Raw genomic sequence first — 23,637 nt, forward strand, 5'->3', positions numbered from 1 at the left:
ACATTTTCTCATGCCAAGTTGTCTGGCAATTTTAGATAATGATGCAAAATAAACTATTCAAACTAAATATAATCAATATAAATGGGAAAATTTAATTAATGAGCGGCATACAAATAAGTGGATAGCGTGCCGTGGCGCTGGTTGGCGTGGCATGTCCTGCAGGATCCCTGCGAAATTCATTGAAATTACCAAGCGTGAAATGAGCAGCTGTCACAGCGGCACAAAAGAGACCCTGAACGAGTCGACTTGAGTCAGTCGTGTCCGACATGCAAAGCCAACGACTGAGGCGGAGAACTAAGGACGCACGGAGCCGATTCCGATATTCACACTCGCCGAATCCGATTTGTCTCACATTTCCGGGCTAAGAAACACTAATCTTAAACTTCTTGAAAAAAATATTGTTATTTAGGGTTTTTTTATTTCCAAATTATGTTATTTGTGTTTTTTCTAAGTTGGATACTATTTCGATCCTATAAAAAAATAAACACAATCATTGTTTTGTTGTATTTAATAAATGGTTTAAAAATAGTATTGTTTTCGCCTTATAAAAATTGTTCTAATTGAATAAAGGCAGATTGGTCGATTAAGTACTCTATCGCATTTACGCGTTCCAAGGCATGTTTTCAGCGACTTAAAATTTAATTTGCAACTTTCAAAGCGAAACCCAGAATGACCTCTTTTAGCGTTGACAAAACGGAGAGGAGACAAAAGCATCCTGAGATCTAGACAGAAGGCGACTGGCAATTTGAAATTTCATTAAATTTGTCTCAATGCAGACACTTTTTCCCACTTTCGGTTTCTTTTTTGGATCCATTGTTCGGCGATGGCAATGAATGGTGCGAAAGCCGAAATTTGCCATGGAAATCAGCACAGATGACTTGGCAACGATGGTGTTTGGTGGAAGTGGTTGGTGTGTGCAGCGGGGGAAATTCCTGGTCGTGTGGGAAATGCTATTCGATACTCAATGGGCGTACGGCAGTGGCGGCCACCGAAGTTTCGAATAAATTCAATCATGTCCAAACTGTTTTTGCTCGCCGTTTAAGCCATAAATTAATGTTGCATAGGACCGAAGCTGTTAATTTCCACAATCAGCAGCAGCATTGTTGGCTCCGGCATAAATCTGGACCAGCGATAAGTCCATGTCAGGACTTACATACGTATTCCTCCAGCCGGAAATGTCCGCACAGCGACTTCAAGGAGCCAAAAGCAACAAGCGACTGGAAGATAAAATCCCTTTTTTCTCCGTTTCTCGTGCGGATTTGTGTGCTCACTAAAGTGCAGGAAAGTACAAATGCCGTGACATTGGGGGGTTGAGGGGCCCAGACATAGGGGCTGGGAAATACGTAAATTTGCCAAGTGGGTAAAAATGTTTTGGCATTAACAATGCCAAAGCCGGTCTTATATAAAACGGGAATGTGTAAGGGATGAGGCGAAAAATAGAAAGGCATTGCCACCAGTGCCGACAGAGGATAAAGTTGGGCAGGTGACTAGTAAGTCGTTCTGACCAGGTCAAATAATTCCACCAAGCTCACCTGGATGTGCGTATTAACTCAACACATGGATGCTTTCAGACGCTTAAACATTTGGGTATTGTGAAAAGCTTAGGGTATGTACTAAACTCAGATTTAGAATATAAATTATCAGTATCAAGTTTTTTAATAAAATTTTTCTGAACTTGTAACCGTGTCTTAAACAAGCTTATAGTTATGGGTATTTTATTTTTAGTTATGCTATTTTGATCGCTTATCCATCCAACTCTGTAAATAATGCTACCCAAGCTGCCAAGGCCCCAAATTCTTATACAGCTTTCACCGAACATTGAGTCGTACATGTTCTGCAAAATGTTTTGCCTTGTCAGCAAAATCCTGGCCTTGACTTAATTTATTCTTGACAAAAGGTTGATGATATGCATAAACATGTGTTGGGTGCTCAGCTGAGGCGAATAAATGTCTTGCTAATGACACTCATCCACAAGCACGCTCACAAGAAAGGCCAATTGTTATTTAAATTGCGTGTTGACTTTGCCTAAAGTCAAACATTCACCAACGAATCCCGGAAAAGGCCAGAAGAATTGGCCAAACGAGGCCGCTGCCGACGGAATTTATGCGATACGGATACGAATCTGGTGTATTCACAAAAAATGGTGGACTCACAGGCCATCGACAGGGAAAACTCAACCAGAAAACCACTAACGAGCACATTTACCCTGCACTTTTTGCCGCCTACATTTTTTGTTGGCCATGCCATACTCATGTGATCCTGTTTCGCCTATTTCCATTCATGTCTTCCACTTCATTCATTCTTGGATTTCCGGCGCTCCATTTGACCCTTTTTCGTTTTTGGTTTTCGGTGTTTCTGCGGTCACATACTCCAAATGCATTTTCAGCTGCATGTGTCTGGGTGGGGGAATTGGTGAAAGAGGCGGTTTGCCAGTGAATTTGGGGTCAAAGACCCTCTTATACCCTGGCTGAGAGCCATCTTATTTTGCTCTTGAGCCGGAAGTTGTTTGGTGTTTATATACCTATAAAAAAGAATTTATGTTCAAGCACCAGAGACTGAGATAGTCCGTACTCGAGTACTTAATATGATTTTTTGTTTATTTATTTATTATAAATGAAAAAATAGTTTATAAATCTAAAGCTAACGTAGAAGGGCATTTTACTATATACGGGGCCTTTTACTATGTTTGTTTAAAGATGGTTAGAATTACTTATTATATTGATGTGTTTGGGTTTTATATTAGGTTGTATATATTATATTTTAATATTTTAGGAATTTAATTATGTTTAATATGAATTTTGAACAATATAAATTTTTCCTAATTTTAAAATTTAATATCGTTTTAAGGTTTATCATTATTTAATAATTTTTGTATGTCACACAAAAATGATTATCGTAAAATACATGAACAAGAACATTTCACAATCTACTCTATTCATGTACTGACATAGGTGTATAATATGAACACCACTAAAGTTAAAAATTGTTTTAAATGTACTTCTGTGACTTGAAATATATAAAAATGTAAACAATTTTAGCAGTACATTTTTATTTCATTAAACTCTGTTTTATCTCGGACTTTAGGAACGAAGATAGCAAAGTGTATTAGAGCATTGGTGTTAGCAGTGAATCTATCGCATATGCTGTCCATCTACTTATTTTGGCCTAGTTATTGCCATCCGCTGTTGCAGTTGACTCCAACTTCATTTGGAGCTCGTTTTCATTAGTACGCGGCCGGACTGAGGCCACTGGCAGAGTGACCTGGCTGCCTGGCTGCCACCAAAAACCGAGCTGAACCAGTCAATTTGCCGGCTTAAAGCGGCTGCAGCTCACTCAAAAAACAAACGTTAAGCAACCAACTAATGGTGTTCTAATTATTTCGGTATTCGCCAAAAAAAAATGCGCAATAAAATCGGAAATTGTTTTTTCTTAATTAGATTTTTCAGAGCGAAATCGTTAAATCGTTTTTCATGTTAATTTGGAAATTCCCCCAAAAACGACCACCACCCACAAGCCACCCGCCGCTCAAGGCCGCAGCAAACTGTCGATGGGAATAAAATAAACCAATTTCCTATCGTCGCATTGCCGAAGGCTTCCGGCCGGGTGGATCCGGAGTTGACCGCAGACGCGGATGTGTGTGTCGAAATTTGGCATGAAAATGAAAACGAAAACTTTTGCGCCACGCCCCCAATGGCTTTCCGCCCCCCGGGGCCCTTGGCCAAACCAAAAGTTGTGTAAATGTGGGGATTTGAGTCGGAAAAGCATAAATATCGGTACAGCCAAAATGTCACGCTTCCGCACCCCGAAAACCAGGCTGGCAAATTGAAATAGAAACAATTTCGAGTGGTTTTTGGGCGCAGCATTTGCACACGAGTATTTGCCACTGCACGTTTTAACCCAATTTCGGTGTTCGCCCAGCCACGTGGCTTTTAATTGAGCGCCCACCGTCAGTCACATCTAATTATAATTGCCCACGATGGGTGCCGGAATGACGGGCAACGCCATCCGGGAATCTTCTTCTCTTTGCAGGGCTCGGCGGAGACTTGGCCAAGGTAATATTTCAATGTTATCGTGCCAGTCATCGTCACGTTCGCGCCGCCAGGTATTATCATCGGAAGCCCTCTCGCCGACCATCCCCCCTCCTTCTCTTCCGGCCACTTTTCCAGCTTCCCCATTCTTTCCCCACTTTTCCGCGACTCCGCTTGAAGCGTCACAAAGGGCGCTGCCTGCCAAGAAGCCCGCCACGCGGCTTTTGCAACTAAAATTAGGAGCTCTTCGTGTTGGGTTCATTTTTCCATGTCGGATTTTGACACTTTTGCCGAGGTGCGCCTACGGTACAGTGCGTTTCGGAGTTGTAAGCATATTGTATAAAAACTTTTAACATTAATTAAAAATTATTTTGATAATTTATTTAGTTTTGTTTCTGAAAATCAATTAAATTATAGTTAAGTCTTGAAATTTGTTTTTGTTGGTAGCAAAGCTATAATTTAAAAAGTAAGTACAGTTAAACGGAGATCGTTTTGTAGTTGCCTTTGCCATCTAAACTTTAACCATTTTCAACTATACCTAAATTTGAATTAGGCAAAATTCTGATTCAGTGCTTACTTGCTTGCTCTTAACTTGGTGTGTAAAATGTTAATCGATCAAATTTTTGGCTTGTTTAAGAATGTTCAATAGGTTGAAAATTAATTTATTAGTAGATATTTCGAATAAAAGACTAACAGTGACTTGTTTAACTCTCTGTTGAAACATATACACATTTCCACCACCTTCCGATCCCTCATCTCATATTCTGACCCTTTCCCCTGTCTGTCACCGATGTCTCTTGAAAAAAGTGGCTTGCTTATAAGCAGAGTAATGTGCACTTTTGGGGTTTTGTGGGCTGACAGTGAGTGGGTTGCAGTTGAGCTTTTCTAGTTGGAAAAGGGAAATTTATGAGCTCTTGCGGGCTATGTGCAATTCAACATCCCCTCCTTAGTGACCCGAATACCACTCGTGGAAATAAATGATAAAATTCATTGGAGTAGAGCAGGGGGCCTTCAGAGGTCATATGTTGTTTGTTTATTTGTTTACTTTGAATGAAACATCATACACACGAGTGACGTGCTTTATTTTTTGTACAAATAAATAATTTTAAATTTGTCGTTATGGGCGATCACAACGAGGGGAACCGAGGGCAGGATGTATCTAACCCGAAAGAAAAGTCCCCATTTCAAAGACCTTCAGCTGAAGGTGGACCCGGTCGGCCTCCACCAAGTCGTTACATTCAAACCAGTAAGGAAACCGAATCATCTGTCGAGGTTCAAAGGTGATCAGCAATCTATTTTTCAGCTGAGAACGATAAGAATACCACGTTTGAGAAGTGCGTCATTATAATCTGCTGGATCCTTGTGGTGGTCACATTCCCATTCTCCCTGTGCTTTTGCATACTCGTAGTTCCCGAGTTCGCTCGCCTTATTATCCTTCGCCTGGGTCGTCTTAGGTGGAGCTATTTGATATGGCCAGAAGGCTGATGAATAACTTTCAATTCCACTTCCCGCAGAAAGGGTCTTCGAGGACCAGGCTTAGTGTTTTATTTACCTTGCATCGACGACATCCACAGGGTAGATCTCCGCACCGACGTCACCAATGTTCGACCCCAGGATGTGCTCACAAAGGACTCGGTGACGATCACCGTGAACGCAGTCGTGTACTTTAGCATCTACAGTCCCATCGACTCGATCATCCAGGTGGACGATGCGCGGCAGGCCACGAACCTGATTTCCCAGGTCACCCTCCGCAATATCGTGGGCTCCAAGACGCTAAATGTCCTGCTGACCTCCAGGCAGCAATTGTCACGGGAAATCCAGCAGGCGGTGGCCGGAATTACAGCTCGCTGGGGGGTGCGTGTGGAACGGGTGGACGTGTGAGCAAAATATTACTTCATCTTACTTATATTTGTTTGGGCGAATGCGTTTCTGACACCGTAAACCAAACGTTTTTTATTTCATTATAAATACCAAAGACCAAAACTTGCTTTCTATTTCAATGCAATCCAAAAGATTATGCAAAGTCTAACTTTTTAATTCAATTCCCACCTAGCCATTAGCAAATACGAAAGCTAATAAACATTACTCTTAAAAAAAATATACGCAAAAAAGTTTATCATATTAGGAAAACACGACGAAAACATTTTACTTCTTATAAGCTAATGAGTACAACAAAATTTAACATTAATTTATTTAAAGCGACTTGAGTAATTAATTTGTGACCTTAGGATGGATATCAGATTGCCATCCAGCTTGGAGCGATCCTTGGCCAGTGAGGCCGAGGCTGTGAGGGAAGCACGTGCCAAGATTATTTTGGCCGAAGGCGAGCTAAAGGCCTCAAAGGCACTAAAGGAGGCATCAGATGTGATGTCGGAGAACAGGATCACACTACAGGTAAAGCTCTTAAGTTTCTGAACTATATAAGTAAAGCTTCTCGTTCTGGCTTAGCTGAGGCACTTGCAAGTCCTTTCGTCGATTGCCTCGGAGCGACGTGTCAGGATCATTTACCCCATTCCTCTGGAGATTATGGAGCCTTTTTTAAGTAGTAAGGAAAGTCGAAAGGACGAAGGTGAAGGTGGTGGTGGCGGTGGTGGTGGCGGTGGTGGTGGTGCTGCCGGTGGTAGCAAGGATACACGAACGGAAGGCGGTTATGGTGGCAGTGGAGTTCTGTCCAATTTTCTATTTAGTAGAGAAGAAGAGACGGAACCAAAAGATAAAGAGGATGCCAATCAAGCTGACGTGTCAAACACTTTAGATTCTGGGAAAGCCTGTTTATTAAATCCAAACATTGCTGAAAGTGTGAAAGAAGTGAAAGATGCACCCAACCAGAGACCTACATGTAAATGATAGTTATCCATACTGTTTTTATACAAGCTGATTTAACTAACTTATCTTCCAGACGTTGCCTTTGACATGGAACCAAGTAAACGGAATTTTACGAGTATGGCTCACACCTTTAACTAAATAATAACCAAAAAACTAATTTAGAGATCTTACTTTTTAAATAATTGGTACAGCAGAAAATTATCACTGCTGTAAATAAAACAAGAGAGAACGCTATAGTCGGGTGCCCAGACTATCAGATACCCGTTACTCAGGTAAAGGAAGTGCCAGGGAGATGGTGATAGAAACTTTGATCACGCATAACTTTTTAACGAATGGTCCGATTTGAAAAATTTCTTCTACATTTCGATAGGTATTGATAAACACAATAAAACTGCATTTTTACTTTTCCGAAATATTAAAATTTTTAAAATCGTATATAAGCGATTGTGGGCGTTAAAGGGGGCGTGGCACCATTTTGAAACAAACTTGCGCTGCGTAGGAACTCCTAGAATCTGCATGCAAAATGCCAATCTTCTAGCTTTTATAGTTTCCGAGATCTCAGCGTTCATACGGACGGACAGACAGACGGACAGACGGACATGGCTATATCGACTCGGCTAGTGATCCTGATCAAGAATATATATACTTTATAGGGTCGGAAACGCTTCCTTCTAGCTGTTACATACTTTTGCACGAATACGAAGGGTATATTCCTTTTACTCTACGAGTAACGGGTATAAATATATGATTTTTTTAAGTAAAATAGATTTGTTTTTAAATTATACAAGTATGATAAACAGTATGTGGGTTGCACTGAGTTTTCGTTTGTACCAATTTATTGAAATGAATGATTATATATTTTATTTGCACATTAATAGGTCCTGAAAATACGTTACCAACTGAAACTTAAATTGATTTTTTCTTAACAGCTTAACCACTTTTAATGTGGTTACTTTTATTTGAAAGCTTTTAATTCTAGTTTGATTTCTTCGTTCTATTTTTTAGAGTTTTCGTCAAATGATGAGAGTGCCAAGACGACACAGAACCGAAGCCCACCGAAACGACCAGGCGGGTGATATAGAAATTCGAAGTGATTTGTGGTCTCACCTTCTCCTACCGTTGACGTCGTTTTTTCCGAATTTCAGGTCTAACAGGAGGCCTGGCGTTTATGGACCTGCAATCTTATCGGGACTTCCTGCGAACTCGTTGGTAATCAGCCGGCGGGCTGGCAGCCTCCTGGCGGCAGGACAATAGGAAGGCCAAGCGTGAAATGAGCAACAGTCACGTCATTCAATATGGCCGCAAACTTGATTGAAGGGCATTATCCTGGCTCCTCATCCACTGGAGCGACATTGACACTGCCGCTGAATGGCCTCCAAGCGGTTTTTGTGACACGATAAAAAATAGCTGAATACTTCGTATTTTTCACTCGCTGAGAATGGAATCCCTGGTGGCAATTTATCTCCTTTAATAAATTGGAAGTTTTCGAGTCGATACTTTAATAGCGGCTTAAAATATGACTAAGCTTCTATTGAAAAGGTTGCCCTATGACAACAAAAGCTTATTAATGGCCAACCTGTTCTCTACAAATATTACCTACGGATTATCTCGGTTGAAATCCCATAAAATATAATTCGGTTATTTTCTAAGTCTACAAGTTCTTACTTTCATAAATCAGCAATTGTCTGGGGTAACCAATTAACTAGCAATTACCGTAGACAGCAAAAATGTACTCAAAAGTCACTCAACAATTTTGCCCCAACATTATAAATTTGCTTAACTTTGCGCATTTATTATTTAATTTGGACAAGGCAAAAAGTTGCCACAAAGTGGGATGGGCGTGGCAGGATGTTAATGCACTTTCTGTGTGTGTTCGCACGTGTTCGAGTGTGTGTGCACACCGTAATTTAGCAACGAAAGTTGTTGAGCTAATGTGCAAGAAATTGCGAAGAAATCAAAGGAAATGTGAGCCCGACGTCGACGGCAGCCACCAACCAAACTGTCAGAGGCATAAACTTATGAACTATAATAATATGGAGATAGAGGTTCAGGTATCGACAACTAAATTGTATGACATTTTTCTATTTATTTTGAAATTAGAGTACCAACCGTATAGGTAAAAAGAAAAAATTTTAATAATAATAAATAATGATTAGAATAAACTAACAGGAAATACAGTTTAAGTGTGTTCAAATTATACATAGGCAACGTGACGTATGGGTAATATTTGTAATATGAAGTCCTAGGAATTATTGTATTTGTTTTAAAAACATGAAGGCCATACTAAATACACTTAAATGTTAAAATAAGTGTTCTTTTCTATTTAGATATTTTTATTTTATATTGATAAATATTAAATTTGCCCTATAATAAGCCGTTTTACGTTTCAATTCTTACTGTAGTAAAGACTATCGAATGAATACTCTGAAATGAAGCTCTTATAAGCGCACGAAAATATGCTATAAAAAAGGAGTGCAGAAAGTTTTGGCTCGAGGTCCTTGACTGAGAGAGAGTTTCTGACTGGCTTTTACCTTTTAATGGCACATCGTTTGGGCGTCTTTCGTCGGGAGTGTGTTTTTGGGCTGCTTTGCCGCTGTTGGTATTTGCATTTTCGTTTGTTTTTGCGATTGTGTTGCGGGCGAGCGTGCGTAAGTTTGGCTGCGTGCTTATTGCCCTGTGCGTGTTTGAGCACACAAACTCGCAAGTGCAGGATCCTGCCTCCTGCACTCGTCCTTCCCTGTGTACGTGTTAATCCAGCTGGCACACCTGTGTGCGTGTGTGTGTGTGTGTGAGGAACGCTTTGAGTTTTGCGACGGCAGCTGCTGCTCTTTCTCACCCACTCCATCTGCTCGTTGCAGGCAGCAATGCAAATTCAAATTTGATTTATGCAAATGGCACATGCAGCAGGAGCAGCAAGTGGCGCTCAGCTCCCGGGAGCCCATGTTTGCACTTGCCACTCTCGCCAAGTGGCCAAGTGGCCAACAGCCAAATAAGCAATCTCCCACATGAAATGTGTGGAGTGTCACCATCCCCCAAAACGGGGATTCTTTAATTCGCTTTTAAACAAAACGCTGACAAAGGCCGGCCCTGCCATTGGCTTTGATTTGTTTTTCTTTTTCTTCTTTAGGCTTGCACTTGACATTTGCTCATTTCAGTTGGCAATCTCAATGTTTTGGCTAACCCCTTAATGCACATTTAAAAAATGGCAGTAGCTACTTGCCTCTGCAAAATTTTAGTTTTCTTTCTTCATTTAATAATAGTTTTAAAATAATGCGTTTAACCATTAAATTAAATATTAAAAAACGAGAATATTTCCATTAGCTTAATTCGATTTAATTGAAATAAAACCAAAAAAATTATGGGTCCTAAAAGATTTAAAAGATTTGCACATTTTTAAAATTAAAATTTCGTTGAAATAGAAAAACTCATTGTCATAATTTGTGCAAGTCCAAGTAGTTTTCTTATTTTATTTTATAATATGTTAAATTAATTGTTTAATAAATATTAATGTTTTTGTGGACTACTGTTCTTTAATAAATTAAACGTCTGTCATAGAAACTAGTTTGTAAATGTAATAATTACAGAAAGCACGGATTTAAGTTGTTTTTACTGTTTTGACAGGATTTGTGATAAGTTTAGTAACAGATATAAAATACAATTTTATACTACCGTATAATATTAAGAAGAAATCGAAAGTGAACTTTTGTGAGTGTACCTCCGCTGGCCCTGCAATCATCCGGACTGGCTCCGGTTGACATATGTGGCACTGTGACCGTATATGTTCTGCCATCTGTTAACCCGGAGACGGGTCCATGGAACGGGGATTTGTGGGGAACGGGTGCGGAGGTTCAGCTGTCACTCAGATCTCTCCGCTTTGGTTTAACCATTTCCTTTTTTAGTTTATCCCAGTGGAGGTCACAGGGGCGGGATTTTGCTTTTTCGGGATTTTATTGACTCTGGGGGCTGGGGAATTCGCCCTCTGTTCTGGCTACTTTTTCGCTTTCATGTTTGTCATTGTCAATCTCATTTATCGACATCCGTTTAATGTCCAGCAATTTGAATGGGGCAAACCTGAGTGGCATTCAGTGCCTTACTTTATCATTCGCATTCCAGTTCAAGGTTGAATGAGATTTTCTGGGGCTGGTCGGGGTTGTCTTACATCCGTTTAGTCTTATCTTTAGAGCAGATTGATGACTTTTTTCAGTAAGTTAGCAGAGGCTTACGATTTTTGTACAAATTGCGGCAAATCCTTCTGATCAATTATTTGATTTGTCAAAACTCGAAAATAATTTAAGGGTATGGTTAATTCTATGCAAAATCGTTAATTTTTGTACGAATTTTTATTTTATCTCAGTTCCCATTTGATAATACAACAACAATATGTGTAAAAATTTGCATCCAAAAATATTGAAAAGTGAGTGAGATATAGTCATTTCGCAGAGTCATCTAAATTGAAAAAAAACAAATGTCATTATTTAAAGGACAAATTTCCCCAGGTAACGCTGTCGAGGTTTTATTTTTTATTTTCTTTCCGATTTTTAAAGGCACATGAAAGTCAAAAACTTCGATTTTCGCCCAAAAATCCGAGCTATTTGTTTCTGTAAATAATAAATTGTTGCAAAAACAAAAAAAACTCGATAGGATTACCTGAGGAATTTAGTAAAGAAGAACTGTGCAAAATGTCAAAATCATTCGTCCAGTATATTTTGCTGGATCATGTACACTGACTTTTAAATGGCAATTTAAAAACTGTTTATTTTTCTTAAAGAAAAATTATTAAGATAAAAAGTTTAATTGATAAGTAAACCCATAAATAATAAATGCGACATTGTATGCTCCTCACTGCTCAATGGCTTTAAAAGCATTACAAACACTCAAGCAGACTCGAGATACTCGGTGAACACTTTAACATATTTTTTGTATTTAAAGCTCAATTTGAGAGACTCCATCTTTGGGAAAAACTTGAGGTTATCCGCCGTAGGTGTCTGTTGATAAACAATCCACCTACACTCCTTTTAATTGGCACTGGGAATGAGACTCCTTGAGCCTAGCCACCAAGGATTCGAACAAAAGCATTCCCAGCTAAACAAGCTGTAAGCAGCTTGGTAATTGAAGCTGCATTGTTTGGCGTATAGCCAAAGACGGCTCCAATCCTGACATTGCACATTCCCGGTCGGGAGTTGGGGCTTTGGAGGGGTGATAATTGTGTAGGCAAACAATGGTCATGCTGGGAAAGGCAAGCTGGCAAACCAAGCCACCGGATAACTCTCAAGGGTCTGAGGTGTGGGGACTTCGGGGGAATGTCGAATCCCACCGAGTGGGGAACGATTGGCCGGGTTTTGTGAAATTAACAAGGCATTTATGCGGAGACACACACAAAGGTGTGTCTCTGGCAATCGTATCCGCATCAGCACACAACTGTCTTGGCATAAATTAGCTGGGAGGGAAGGGGAGCCCATCGAGAAACTGGAACACATGTCCTTCTGTTGTCAAACAGGGAGAAAGAAATAACTTGGAAACACTGAAAATCCTGGCCAGGAGGGAAGCCCAAATGCAAATTGTGTGTCGCAAAGTTGGCAGTCATAACTAACTCGGCGAAGACGGTGCCTCAAATTTGTTTGCCAACAACGCTGGAACTCTCGAGAAAGGAGCTGCTCCTTAATGAGAGCGCGTCTGTGGGGGCGGACTCAGAAATTGTTATGTAATGTTGGCAACCCAGTACAGCCGAAACTTTCCATCAAGTACTAGCGGAGTGCGGAGTGCCTGGCTTTCATTCCGAGTCACGCCAAATTGTCAACGGCTAAGAATTTTGCATGAATAACAGAATGGTATAAAGGGCTGGAGAGTGTCCCGGCTTGGTGGAAGCTTCAATTTCATTAACTAAGTGGTACATACCAATTAAGTTTTGTGCATTTTGGAATAATATAAATTAATTAGAATATGCTAATGAGGCCAGCCTCCGCCCGACATTACCGTGCACAGCCAACTAAAACTGAGCTCGGTTCGCTGCGAGTCAATTGACTTGAATAAATTAGCGCCAGCGGATGCATGCTCAATGCCGGGACAGTTGGCTTTAACCGTCTATTGACCCACCCATTTGGCCATTGCAAAGTCCGTTCACTGGCTTGCGCAAATAATTCCCATTTAAGTCGGACCTGGCTCACGTTGGCACAAAAATGTCTAGACAATCCTAAGAGCCCGAGTCTTCAAATATTTAATCGAAAGTGCTTTGATACAATAGTTAAGATAATCATTATTTGCCTTTCCTACCTGGGAGGATTTTCCGTAAGAAAATATGAATATCGTTATAATAATCGGATACTTTTATTTTAACTTTCACACCCATATCAAAAATATTTATTTATAAGGCAATTGCTGAAGCCATCAATACGTTTCAGACTGAAATAAATATAATTTTATTATTGACGCTAATTTATGCCACATGAACAAATCGTTAATCTTATTTGTTAACCGATTAAAATGGTATATTGTATAGAGTTATATGATTATATTTTGATTTGTAAATTACATATAAATTTGTCAGAACCAATGTTTGATAATGCATTTTCAAACTCGGTATATTTTGGCCACCAAGAAATTGTGTTTCACCACGGGAACAAAACAGCATATTAATCTGCCATTGGCAGGAAAAATAAAGTTCTTAGCTTGAAGAAATTGTTATGCCCAATATAATAAATTGCCTGGATGTGCAAAAAACAAGGTCAAAAGTCGCCTAAAGTTGACTACAGAAAAAAATTAATATAACCTAATATAAAAACCAATGAGCAATCAATCAATCGTTAACCTAACAATATTTATTTTACTTTAATAAAAATATAAGAAAAATTTTAAAGTTTACGCAATCATTGGTCCAGGTACTAACTTACATTTACCCTCTCAAACTTTAATTTGAATACTTTATTATATACTATGTATATTTGAAACTTTTAATTCAATAATCACTTAAATTTGTTGCAAGCATAGAGCTATGCTGTATCTTTTGTCATTAATTTATTCGCTGGGGGAGAATAAAACTCATTGTCTGCAATCTATTTGCTAGGTTTTCGCCATCTCCAAACACGCCACGTGTTATAGACCCCTCCAAAGAGTAAGAAATATCTGACTTCGACTCATTCCTTTCCCCAAGCCCCATCAGTTTCAATCGAATGTCTCACTAAAGACATCATTTCGTTGTGGAAATGTGAAGATAAAGGCATTCAAAGTCGAAAACGGCAACGACTATTGCATAAATTCGTTCCCGGAGAGACTGGGCCACGTCGTATTCTAATTCGATGGCAGCACACGCAGACAGCCAGGCATTCGACCTGCCCAGAACCCCTGAAACCTTGAATCCTTGAATCCCCGTCCTCATCCTCGCCAGGATTGTCTGCGCAACTGTCTGGAACACTGCACTCACATTGGCCATGGTCTCTGGAATTGGCAGTAAGCAAGGAAGGTGGCCAGCCATTCAGTCAGTCAGAGATTCAGACCAGGCCAAGCAGCAGGCGTCAATAAAGCCAAATTTACGTCTAGGTTCCCCCCTCTTCAGCCTCATCAAATTCAACCAATTTTCGGGACATGCAGACGAAACCATTTTGTCAGTTTTCTGAATTATCGCTTATCTATTTTTTTCATAAAGACGTTTATGATGTCTACAACACAAAGTTTTCCACATAAAACGAATTCCATTTAAATTCTGCTAAAGAAGCAGTTGATATCTTAAAGTCTTTAATAATGTAAGGTGCGAATTCCAAATTTGAATTGTTAGACAAACAATTAGTGAATTATTGCTTAGCTCTTAAGTTTCACAAAGCCCTATCAAATTCGATTTAACAAACATTTAGCGCCTTTGTTTTGTTTGTAAGTCCCTCAACTGTCGTGAACCAGATAAAACCTCTTGGGCCATCAAAAACCATTGTTTTAACAATTATCATAATTAAATCGTTGTTTGCAGATGACTGCACTCATTCGGCAGAATAGTTTTCCACTTTTGAACTCAACCGCCTGATTGGATTGCCATCCCCTTTCTCAGATTCAGCCTAATCATACAAATTAATCAGAAGGCACCTGCTTGAGGCCCCTTTGGAAGTGTCGAGTGGAGTTGACATCAGCTTCAATTATGGCCAGTGAATTCGTAATTATCCTTAATGGACCAAAATTAATTTCTTATCGGAACATTACGGCAATATGGTTTCATCTTGCTTGACTCAATTAGGGCCGCAATTTAATAGCAAACATCTACTCAGGACATTGGACAAGCTATAAAATTGTTAATTATCATTAATTTAAAATGGTTGTGATGTCTGCTTTGATACCAAATTTAATATTAGGAATTTAATATTATAATCTAAAATTTAATGAATTATTAAAATATATTTACTGTAAACAGATGATTGCAAACAATTGTGTAATCCTGTAAGTATGAAAGGACACTTATCATGTTTTCAATTTCGATGTATTCGTTAATTTATTTTTAGTGAAAACTTTGGATTGAAATATCTATATAATCTATTGTGAATAGATGATTTTAAGCAATTCTATAATTCTGTAAGTATATTAAGGACAATTAGTTTAGTTCATATAATGCTATCAATTTCGATGTATTTGGGCATATACAAATTGGTGTCTTTAAAGAACCCTTATAGTTGGTTTTGGTTTATGTATTAGACAGGTTTTTATTATTTATGAACAATTTCTACTTCTTCTAAGTGACAGCATTCTGTCTGTATTATTTTGATTTTTTTTACAAATTGGTAATTTTGTTGGAAAATAGGAACATATAAAAAACACCTTTTCTTTAAACTGCCAATTTCTGTTAACAGGGGTTGCCGATCTAGGCGATAATTTAAATTTGATTTTATATAATTTGTAGTGAAATTTTGCACACATCTTTTGGTCTTCTTTTATAGGTAAACTATACCAGTTTTGAATAATTGATTTTAAGCAACATTTAAACAATAGAACCCAATAATAATAATGCAATGCGTTATAAAGTCTTAGTGATACGCGGTATTTTATATCTTGGTGTTCATGTACGGTATTACCAAAGACCAATATAATATACATAATATATATTGGTCTTTGCTTTTACCCGCTATTTATGAAAGGCATTGAGTTGTGCTATACTTCCAATTTCGATATATTTGCTATTATACAAACTGTTCTCTTACAAAGACACAACAAAAGACCATCCAAATACTCAATGGCCGACCTGACCTGCCCCCGCAGCAGGCAGTGCCGTGGAAGCGACGTCGTCATCCTCGTCGGACAGCAGATCGGAGAGGCTGAGGTCCGAGGAGCGCTTCTCGAGGCCCTCCTCCACCAGGTCGCGCGGCGCGAGGACCACGGGCAGGGCGTACATCTTCAGGCAGAGGACAACGTGCTCCCGGAAGAGCTCCTCCGAGTGCTTCATGATGGAGGCGGCGCGGTGGTTCAGCGGGTCGTGCGGATTCGGGTGGCGCAGCAGCTGCGGCAGAAAGGTGTCGAAGATGTTCACCAGGTCGTAGCTGGCCGACCAGGCCTGCTTGAACACATTCATGCAGACCAGGCCCGTGGTGAACTCGATGTTCGGGTGCAGGATCTTGGTGACGAAGCGGACGCGCGGCGCCTTCAGCGGGTACTCCTGCGGCATGGCCACGTTCACCGTCCACACGCCGCCCTCGTAGGCGGTGCCCAGTGGCCCCTCGAAGCGCACGTCCAGGTTGGCCATGTCGTCGTCCACGGTGGTGCGATAGCCCGAGGCCAGCAGCCGGTTCACGTCCCGGAGCAGGCGCCGCCCAGCCATCGGGGACGTCGTGTTCACCACCACGTGGGCCATCGGTATCCCTATACCGGCGCTCTGTCCTGTGCCGTCTCCGTATCGGAACTACTGGGATTTTGAGTGCACTCGTCTGCTACACAGAGGTACCTTCAAAAAGATGCAGCTGCCGGCCATTTCGATTACCCTCTAGCCGCCAGAGCAAGAAATTGCATTCCATACTCACACATAAAATGAATCCAGAATTTTGTTGTTTTTTCATTGATTTTTCTACAAATATAAGCCCACCGCCTACTCGAGATAAAAACATCTGAATCTGTTATTTTTTTTGACATATCATGCCTGCTTTTGTAGAGTCAATTTAAAGGTATCAAAAAACAAGAAAGGAAACTAACTTCGGCAAGCCAAAGTTTATATACCCTTACAGTTATTACAAATCGACCACATTTCGATTTCTATGCCTATATTACTAAAAACAATGAAGCTATGTCGATTTTGCGCTGCATTTTTGATATTATTGACCGATTTTAATTTAATTATTACCGTAATTCAATAATATTTAAATAATACTAAATCAATTACAAATTAACGCATTTTTCTACGGACTTAAGATCGAAGTCTTTAAATAAGATATAAGATAAGGTTTCCAGAAAAGCAATGAAACAAGTATACACACACAGCTCACAGTTATCTAACTTAATTAATTTGGTTAAACAAAAATTTCTTTGTATTCATAAAGCTTATAATAAACATTATAATTTAATGACGCTCAAATATATCGAAAAATTTATTACAAATCTACTTTGCCTATGTTACTAAAAACAATGAGGCTATGTTGATTTTGCGCTGTATTTTGTCATCGTTTCTATGGCAGCTATCTGATATTGTTCTCCGATTTTAATTTAATATGAACCGTAATTCCATAATATTTAAATATTAACAAATCTCAAAGAACCCAAAAAGAAAATTTTAAACAACAAAGTTATAATTTTTTTAATTTTTTTTTCCGATTGTTCCTATGGGAGCTATATGATATAGAAGCCCGATCCGGCTTGTTCCGACTTATATCCTACCTGCAATAGAAAGACAACTTTTGGGAAAGTTTGAAGCAGATAGCTTTAAAAGTGAGGAAATAGTTTGCGTAGAAACGGACGGACAGACGGACATGGCTAGATCAACTCTCTTGGTGATGCTGATCAAGAATATATATACTTTATAGGGTCGGAAATGTCTCCTTCACTGCGTTGCAAATTTTTGACTAAAATTATAATACTCTCTGCAAGGGTATAAAAATAATGTTTCTTCTTGGAAAAGGAGAACAAAATGTGTACTAAAGTAAGAAATTCGTTGGTAGATCTTGGCCGTATTTTGTTTTTCTCCTTTATTCTGTGACTTTAAAAGAATATCACTTTAAATTATTTAATTTTATCTAAGTTAAAAAAGCAAGAATATTTAAGCTTTGATAGTTAACATAAATTCTCTCACATAATTCTCCCTTCTGTTAAACACTTTATATTGAAATTAATAGCACCAATTTCCATTTCGTCGTGGAGAACAAAAACAAAGGAATAAGCTTTAAGTTCGACTGTAAATCGGTCAAATGAATTAACAGTGATTTATTTGAGTATTCCTAAAGACAGATGAAACGAAAGTTTCTTTATTTTGACATTGGTCAGTTGCCAATTTCAAAGGCCTGACCTTAAAAGTGAAAGTAAATAAAGTTTGTATTTCTTAGGTGGGATTTTACCACCTCACTTTGTTTTTTTGTCGGACGTGTCGCATTGCGTCTAAGCGAATTTTGGCTCTTGGCCGAGCATTCATTAATTGGGCCCGGATCAGATGGTAGGGCAGAAAATTTTGGCCGAATTGCCAACTGGTTGTAATTGGGCACCGGGGAAGGCGAAAGACCCCAGGCAATGTGACCGAAGCCACCCACTCCTGTAAGTGGTCATTCCAAGTTGAATGCATTTCTGATTGCAGGCCATAAATCAAAGATCGTCTGCTGGCGTTTCCATAAAGGAAGCTGTGATAACTCCAATGGAGACCGAGGGAGAGTGCATTAAAGTTAAATGGACTTGGACTAAATGCTGCAAATTGCTGCCATAGCCAACAGCCATGGATACAGCCACCCGTAGCTCAGGACACAGGGATTGCATCTGTATCTGCGTATCTGTAAATACGTATCTGTATCTGTATCTGTGCATCTCCTACAATGGTCGGAGCTGAAACAATGGTAAATAACGACTAGAAAATTGTAAAAAATGTTGACAATGTTTCTCATGGCTGGCAAATCCTTTGGCCCGAAGCTTTATTTTTAGTGCGACAGTAAATGCGTCACTCCCTTCGCTTTTCCCACTTCCCTGTCTTTTCCAGTCTGGGTTTGGAATGCGCTTTGTTGCAGTTTTCACAGTTGAGTGCGCTCATTGTTTTCGCTGTCAGCGAGCGGCGCGTCGACAATGAATAATTAGAATTTTGTTGAAGGTCCATTGCTCATTTCCCCATCCTCACAGCCCCCTTATGGTCCAGTGAAACCCGTGGATACACCACGCCACTGTTTGCTGGGCCAATCCATGCGACTTTTAATTTACCAGCCATGGACAGCAAATCAAACAAAAGCGATTTGGGATTACAATGAAAAAGCGTTTCGAAATTCGGCTGCAATATCTGAACTTGATCACCAAAGAACGATTTTGCCAATAGTCTGTGTTATGTGCTAGATTTGGCAGGTTGTTGCCATGGTGCCAGAACAACTTTAATAGTTATTTTAAATGTTGCAGGCTTTCTTACATAACAATAATAATTTGTATTTAATCAAATTAAGAGACTCTTATGCAGTTAAAAACTTAAGAATCTATGATTTTCAGAAAAAAATAAATATTTATTACTAAAAAGTGCCTAATAAAATGTAACATCTATTGAAATTCTATATTAAGATGGCTCATTTAAATGTAGATGTTTTCTGAAATTTATCCGCCAATTTTCACATTCAATTCGCGGCCAAGCAAGGATAAAGCGAAGTAGCCACACTTCTATGTGATTTTCGAGTGCATAAATAAAATCTCAAATAGATGCCATTAGGAGCATTTTAGCCGCCATTAAAGCAATATGGAAGTCCCCGCCCAGAGCTCGGTTTTAGACTATTATACGAAGAAATACGATTATCGCGCAAAATTAACGCGAAATTAATGCAAACTACGCGCGGCAGCCCAAGGATGAGTCTCAGAAAGTCCTGCCCGTGGGCATGGGGCGGATGGCGGGTTATCTCCTTGGCTGAGACATTAGGGAGTAATCTCAACATGGGCGTTAATTTTGTGAATTGTAATCAACTGGGAACGGGCGCGGTAATGAAGCTGTTATGGCGCCCAAGCATTGACCACGTCAAAGTCAACACTCCAACAAGTGAAAACAGCGCGAGTGGACCGAACAATTTTTTCGCCAGTCCCCAAAAACAATGGCCAGGCTCAAACAGTGCTGGCAACCCTTTCCTCGGGCCCCAATCCGCAGGATATGAAACAATGGGCCAGCTAAAACAATGGCGAGCGACAAAAGGTAACCGCGAAAAGGATAACTCAAAGCGAACTCAGGAACGGAGCGGCCCAGAACAGCGCGGACTCCATACTCGTCCGGGCCAGAACAGGGCAAACCGCAACCGCAGGTCTAACCCGCTGGCATTTTGGCAACATTCCATAATTCTGCCCCTCGATGCCGCCCCTATAGTGCCACAACCCACTGCCCCACCCCCACCTCGTGGAGGTCCACTGGGCCGGCATTGGAATCCCCGTGGAGGAAGTCAAAGACACACAAATTTGAGAAATTAACTTGATCATTTTTAATGAAATTTTCCCAGCAGGCACTGAAATGAACAACAAATTTTAGCCAATAAAGAAAGGATTAAATGGGAGTGCGGTGTCATCGATTATAAAGTTTGGAATATTAAATCGAATTTATAGTAATATCCTTATTCTTTAGATGTGGATTAAGCTGGACTAGATTTTGTTTTTTTTTATAGTTTCTAATTTTATTGGTTTTGTTCAAATCAGATATCAAAAATGGTAAAGTTATTATACATATGGCATAGTTCCAAAGTCTTAAGTAAATATATATAATATTTTGCAGAAATAAATATATTTCCAAGAAGTTGTAAGTCAATATATTGTACCAAAAACTCTTCTTTAGAACAAAACTCAGCAAAGTAAAAGCCTGTGCTCACTAATTATTTCGACAGGTACGGTAAAACTTAAAGGGGAACCGCCTTTGCGAATAATTGTTTGATTTAAAATTAAACTTCAACTTAAAGGTAAATAATCTGCCAAAGAGGCGAAAAGTGGCGGCAAAACTCAAGCAAGGGGAAGGGCGTGAAGAGGGGCAAGCAAAGTAAATTGTTGCTGTTCCCTAGTAATAAAATATTTGTCGAGCGCCATTTACAAAGTCATTTTCAAGCTCAATGTACTTTCAAAGTAATGCGCTCCACCTGCCCGCGCTTAGCCCCCCCCCTTACCCCCCGCCCTACCGCCTACCCATCCACTTTGGCCCACTGGCAGTTGTTCTAGTTTTTATTGCCAACGTTCGCCATTTTATGGTCTCGTTTCAGGTTGCCTGCCCCGGCTGATGCCGCTGCTGATGCCCTTGCCACTTTTGCCTGTGCCTTGGTTTTTTTGTGGCGCGAGTTAGGTGCGATATTTGAGGCATCAGCGCAGTCGTTTGCCTTGCTAAACACGTGCTTTCATTTAAAACGCCGTAAATATGTCGCGTAAATACACGCATTTGTTGTTGCCTGACATTTGGCTGGAGCCATATGTAACCCGTATTCCATTTTTATTGAATATTACTCGTTTCAAACGAGATTCGCGATTGCGTGGTCCAAATCTCAAAGAGTCCTTAAAAAAGAGAATGGAAATCGAAGGAGAGCTTCAGGGATATAATCCATAAAAAGATATTTCAACTAGGCTTTAAAAATAATTATAGGTAATTGGTTTGAATAGGTAATAGAATATCGGTCAGATCGCAAGAAGCTGGATCCTGAAACGATTCAAAAACGAATTACCTTTCACTTAGTTTATTGCTAGCAAAGGTTTATTTTTCGATAGCTCGTCAGAGGTATCTTTAATGAGGACAATAATTCCTTTGCGAGACTATTCAAATGTATTTTATTAGTTGAGGCTAGAAACTAAGACCGTTTCGACCATTAAACGAGCTTTCAATTTTCTTTCGTTTTAAATATGTTATTTCTTCCATTGTGATTCTCACTTTCTGTAACTACATTTTAAAAAAATGTTGCTTACCTACTTAAACACCAATAATGCATTTAAAAGGTTTATTTTTTAAAAAATTAATTATTCGCCCGAGCTGCGTAATCCAAAGTTTAAGATGGATGTACTGATTTTACAAATTAAATAATTAAGTCTAGACATTGCTAAAGCTTATGAACATATGGTTTGTTCAGAAATAAGACAATAGTTTTGTATGTGATGTTTTCAATAAACATTTACACAAGAGTCTTAAAAATATATTTTTTATTTATTCCCTCCAGCATTTATATTTCTCCCTTTAAAATGTTAAAACTATGAATATGAAATTGTTAAGTTCGTATGCTGACTCTTTAAGAGTAAAGCGTCTCTGCACCTCAATGTATAAGAACTTTGAATCACTTAAAGACAGAGCTTAAGGTTTCCAAAGTGCTTCTTTTAGATTAACCCATGTCTCTTATTGGACATATGTCAGCAAGGAATACAAATATAGAAAAGTGGAAAAAATAGTGGGGAAAAAGTAAATCCAACTTCATGACCAAAAGACGTGCAAGTGCAGGCGATTATGACAGTCATAAACCGATTAGGTCCCATGAATATTTATGGGTGAACGCGTCGAGAACGGAACTCAGATGGAGATGCAGTTGGAAATTTAAGTGGAGCTGAATAGAATGCAACAAGCGGAGAAATTTTCCACTCAGTATGGTCATAATAATATTCCCAAGATGTGACTGGGACCAGCCATTAGGAAAACTACTTAAATACACTTGAACATATGAATTGAACAGAAATATATACTATTTTTTTTTGCTGAAAATACACAGGTGTTCTTGGTAAGAAACTTTCTAAGCTGATAGAAAAATTCCTTCCTCAATTTAAAAAGTAGATTTTACAAGAAGCAGAGGAATTTATTGCTAACTTTTTTAAATTATCGATGCTAGTATTGGTATGGCTGCAAACATTTTGTTTTCTTTAGATTCGTTTTTGCTAGGGAAAGATCTTTGTTTGTTCTTTCTGGTTCCCATGCTCACAACTTTTTTGAGTAAACCCAACAATAGGGAACATAAATAAAACGGGTTTTCTTCGTTTCTTTTTCCGCAATATAAATAAAACATTTGCATTTAAAGGGCTTTTCATCGCCCGATCAGAATGGGAGTTGGAAAATAATATTTTTTGCAACGATTATTGTAAGGGCAGATGATGAATGACAATTCCCCTCTATGACAATACCGACAAGTGCTGGCTACCAAAGACTACTCATAGATAAATATACTCTGGCAGATATGTATATTTTTTTTGTGCAACAATTTGGGGCGGAGTTGGGGCCTTGTGTTGTGTTGACCTTAGCCAGCAGAAGATTTTGGCTGGGTGATTTATGCCGGCAATGGATTGAATCGATTTTAATCGTTCCCACAAGTGAGTGCAATCTAGTGCCCAATAAAACACACGCGAATTCTGTCCCACAACGCCCTTTGTCTTTGCCTTTCTCAAACGGAAAGCCGATTATCAGGGATGGGCGTGTGTTTGCATTGCTTCAGTTGATTTGCCAGTCGATAAATCACTCTATCGCCATAATCGTTAAGTCGTTCATTCGTCACGGACATTGATTACTCCCACTAGCCAACAATATACTCATCTTTCGATTTAATCTGGGCTAGAAATAAACCTGAAATAAGAAATAGTATACTGTATATTCTTACAAATGCAATATACAAATATACAAGATATTTGAATTGGTAGCTTATAACGAAACAGAGCAACTGCATCAAAACAAACGTTG

General features: G+C 39.3%; 2 protein-coding genes across 2 annotated transcripts; one reads left to right on the plus strand and one right to left on the minus strand.

Moving 5' to 3' along the window:
- Positions 1-5,099: 5,099 nt before the first annotated feature.
- LOC108037202 (band 7 protein AGAP004871) lies at positions 5,100-8,356 on the plus strand. Its single transcript, XM_017113724.2, has 8 exons — positions 5,100-5,274; positions 5,332-5,482; positions 5,543-5,905; positions 6,257-6,422; positions 6,477-6,867; positions 6,928-6,969; positions 7,860-7,922; positions 8,009-8,356. The coding sequence occupies exons 1-8, from the start codon at positions 5,148-5,150 to the stop codon at positions 8,065-8,067; spliced, it is 1,362 nt and encodes a 453-aa protein (XP_016969213.2). The 5' UTR covers positions 5,100-5,147; the 3' UTR covers positions 8,068-8,356.
- A 7,613-nt stretch (positions 8,357-15,969) lies between these two features.
- LOC108043252 (ubiquitin-conjugating enzyme E2 H) lies at positions 15,970-16,929 on the minus strand. The gene is made up of 2 exons (XM_044457200.1): positions 16,838-16,929; positions 15,970-16,777 (listed from the first exon to the last, which is right to left on the minus strand). The coding sequence occupies exon 2, from the start codon at positions 16,669-16,671 to the stop codon at positions 16,054-16,056; it is 618 nt and encodes a 205-aa protein (XP_044313135.1). The 5' UTR covers positions 16,672-16,777; positions 16,838-16,929; the 3' UTR covers positions 15,970-16,053.
- Positions 16,930-23,637: the final 6,708 nt, after the last annotated feature.

The sequence above is a fragment of the Drosophila rhopaloa genome, unplaced genomic scaffold (assembly GCF_018152115.1).
Source record: "Drosophila rhopaloa isolate 14029-0021.01 unplaced genomic scaffold, ASM1815211v1 contig_155, whole genome shotgun sequence".
Lineage (NCBI taxonomy): Eukaryota > Metazoa > Arthropoda > Insecta > Diptera > Drosophilidae > Drosophila > Drosophila rhopaloa.

Bases quoted from the DNA above. Each gene is read 5' to 3' on its own strand.
- LOC108037202 (XM_017113724.2), top strand. From the start codon at position 5,148: ATGGGCGATCACAACGAGGGGAACCGAGGGCAGGATGTATCTAACCCG. The intron at 6,423-6,476 runs GTAAAGCTCTTA...GTTCTGGCTTAG, and splicing joins AGAACAGGATCACACTACAG to CTGAGGCACTTGCAAGTCCT. The intron at 6,970-7,859 runs GTATGGCTCACA...TCTATTTTTTAG, and splicing joins AAGTAAACGGAATTTTACGA to AGTTTTCGTCAAATGATGAG.
- LOC108043252 (XM_044457200.1), bottom strand. From the start codon at position 16,671: ATGGCCCACGTGGTGGTGAACACGACGTCCCCGATGGCTGGGCGGCGC.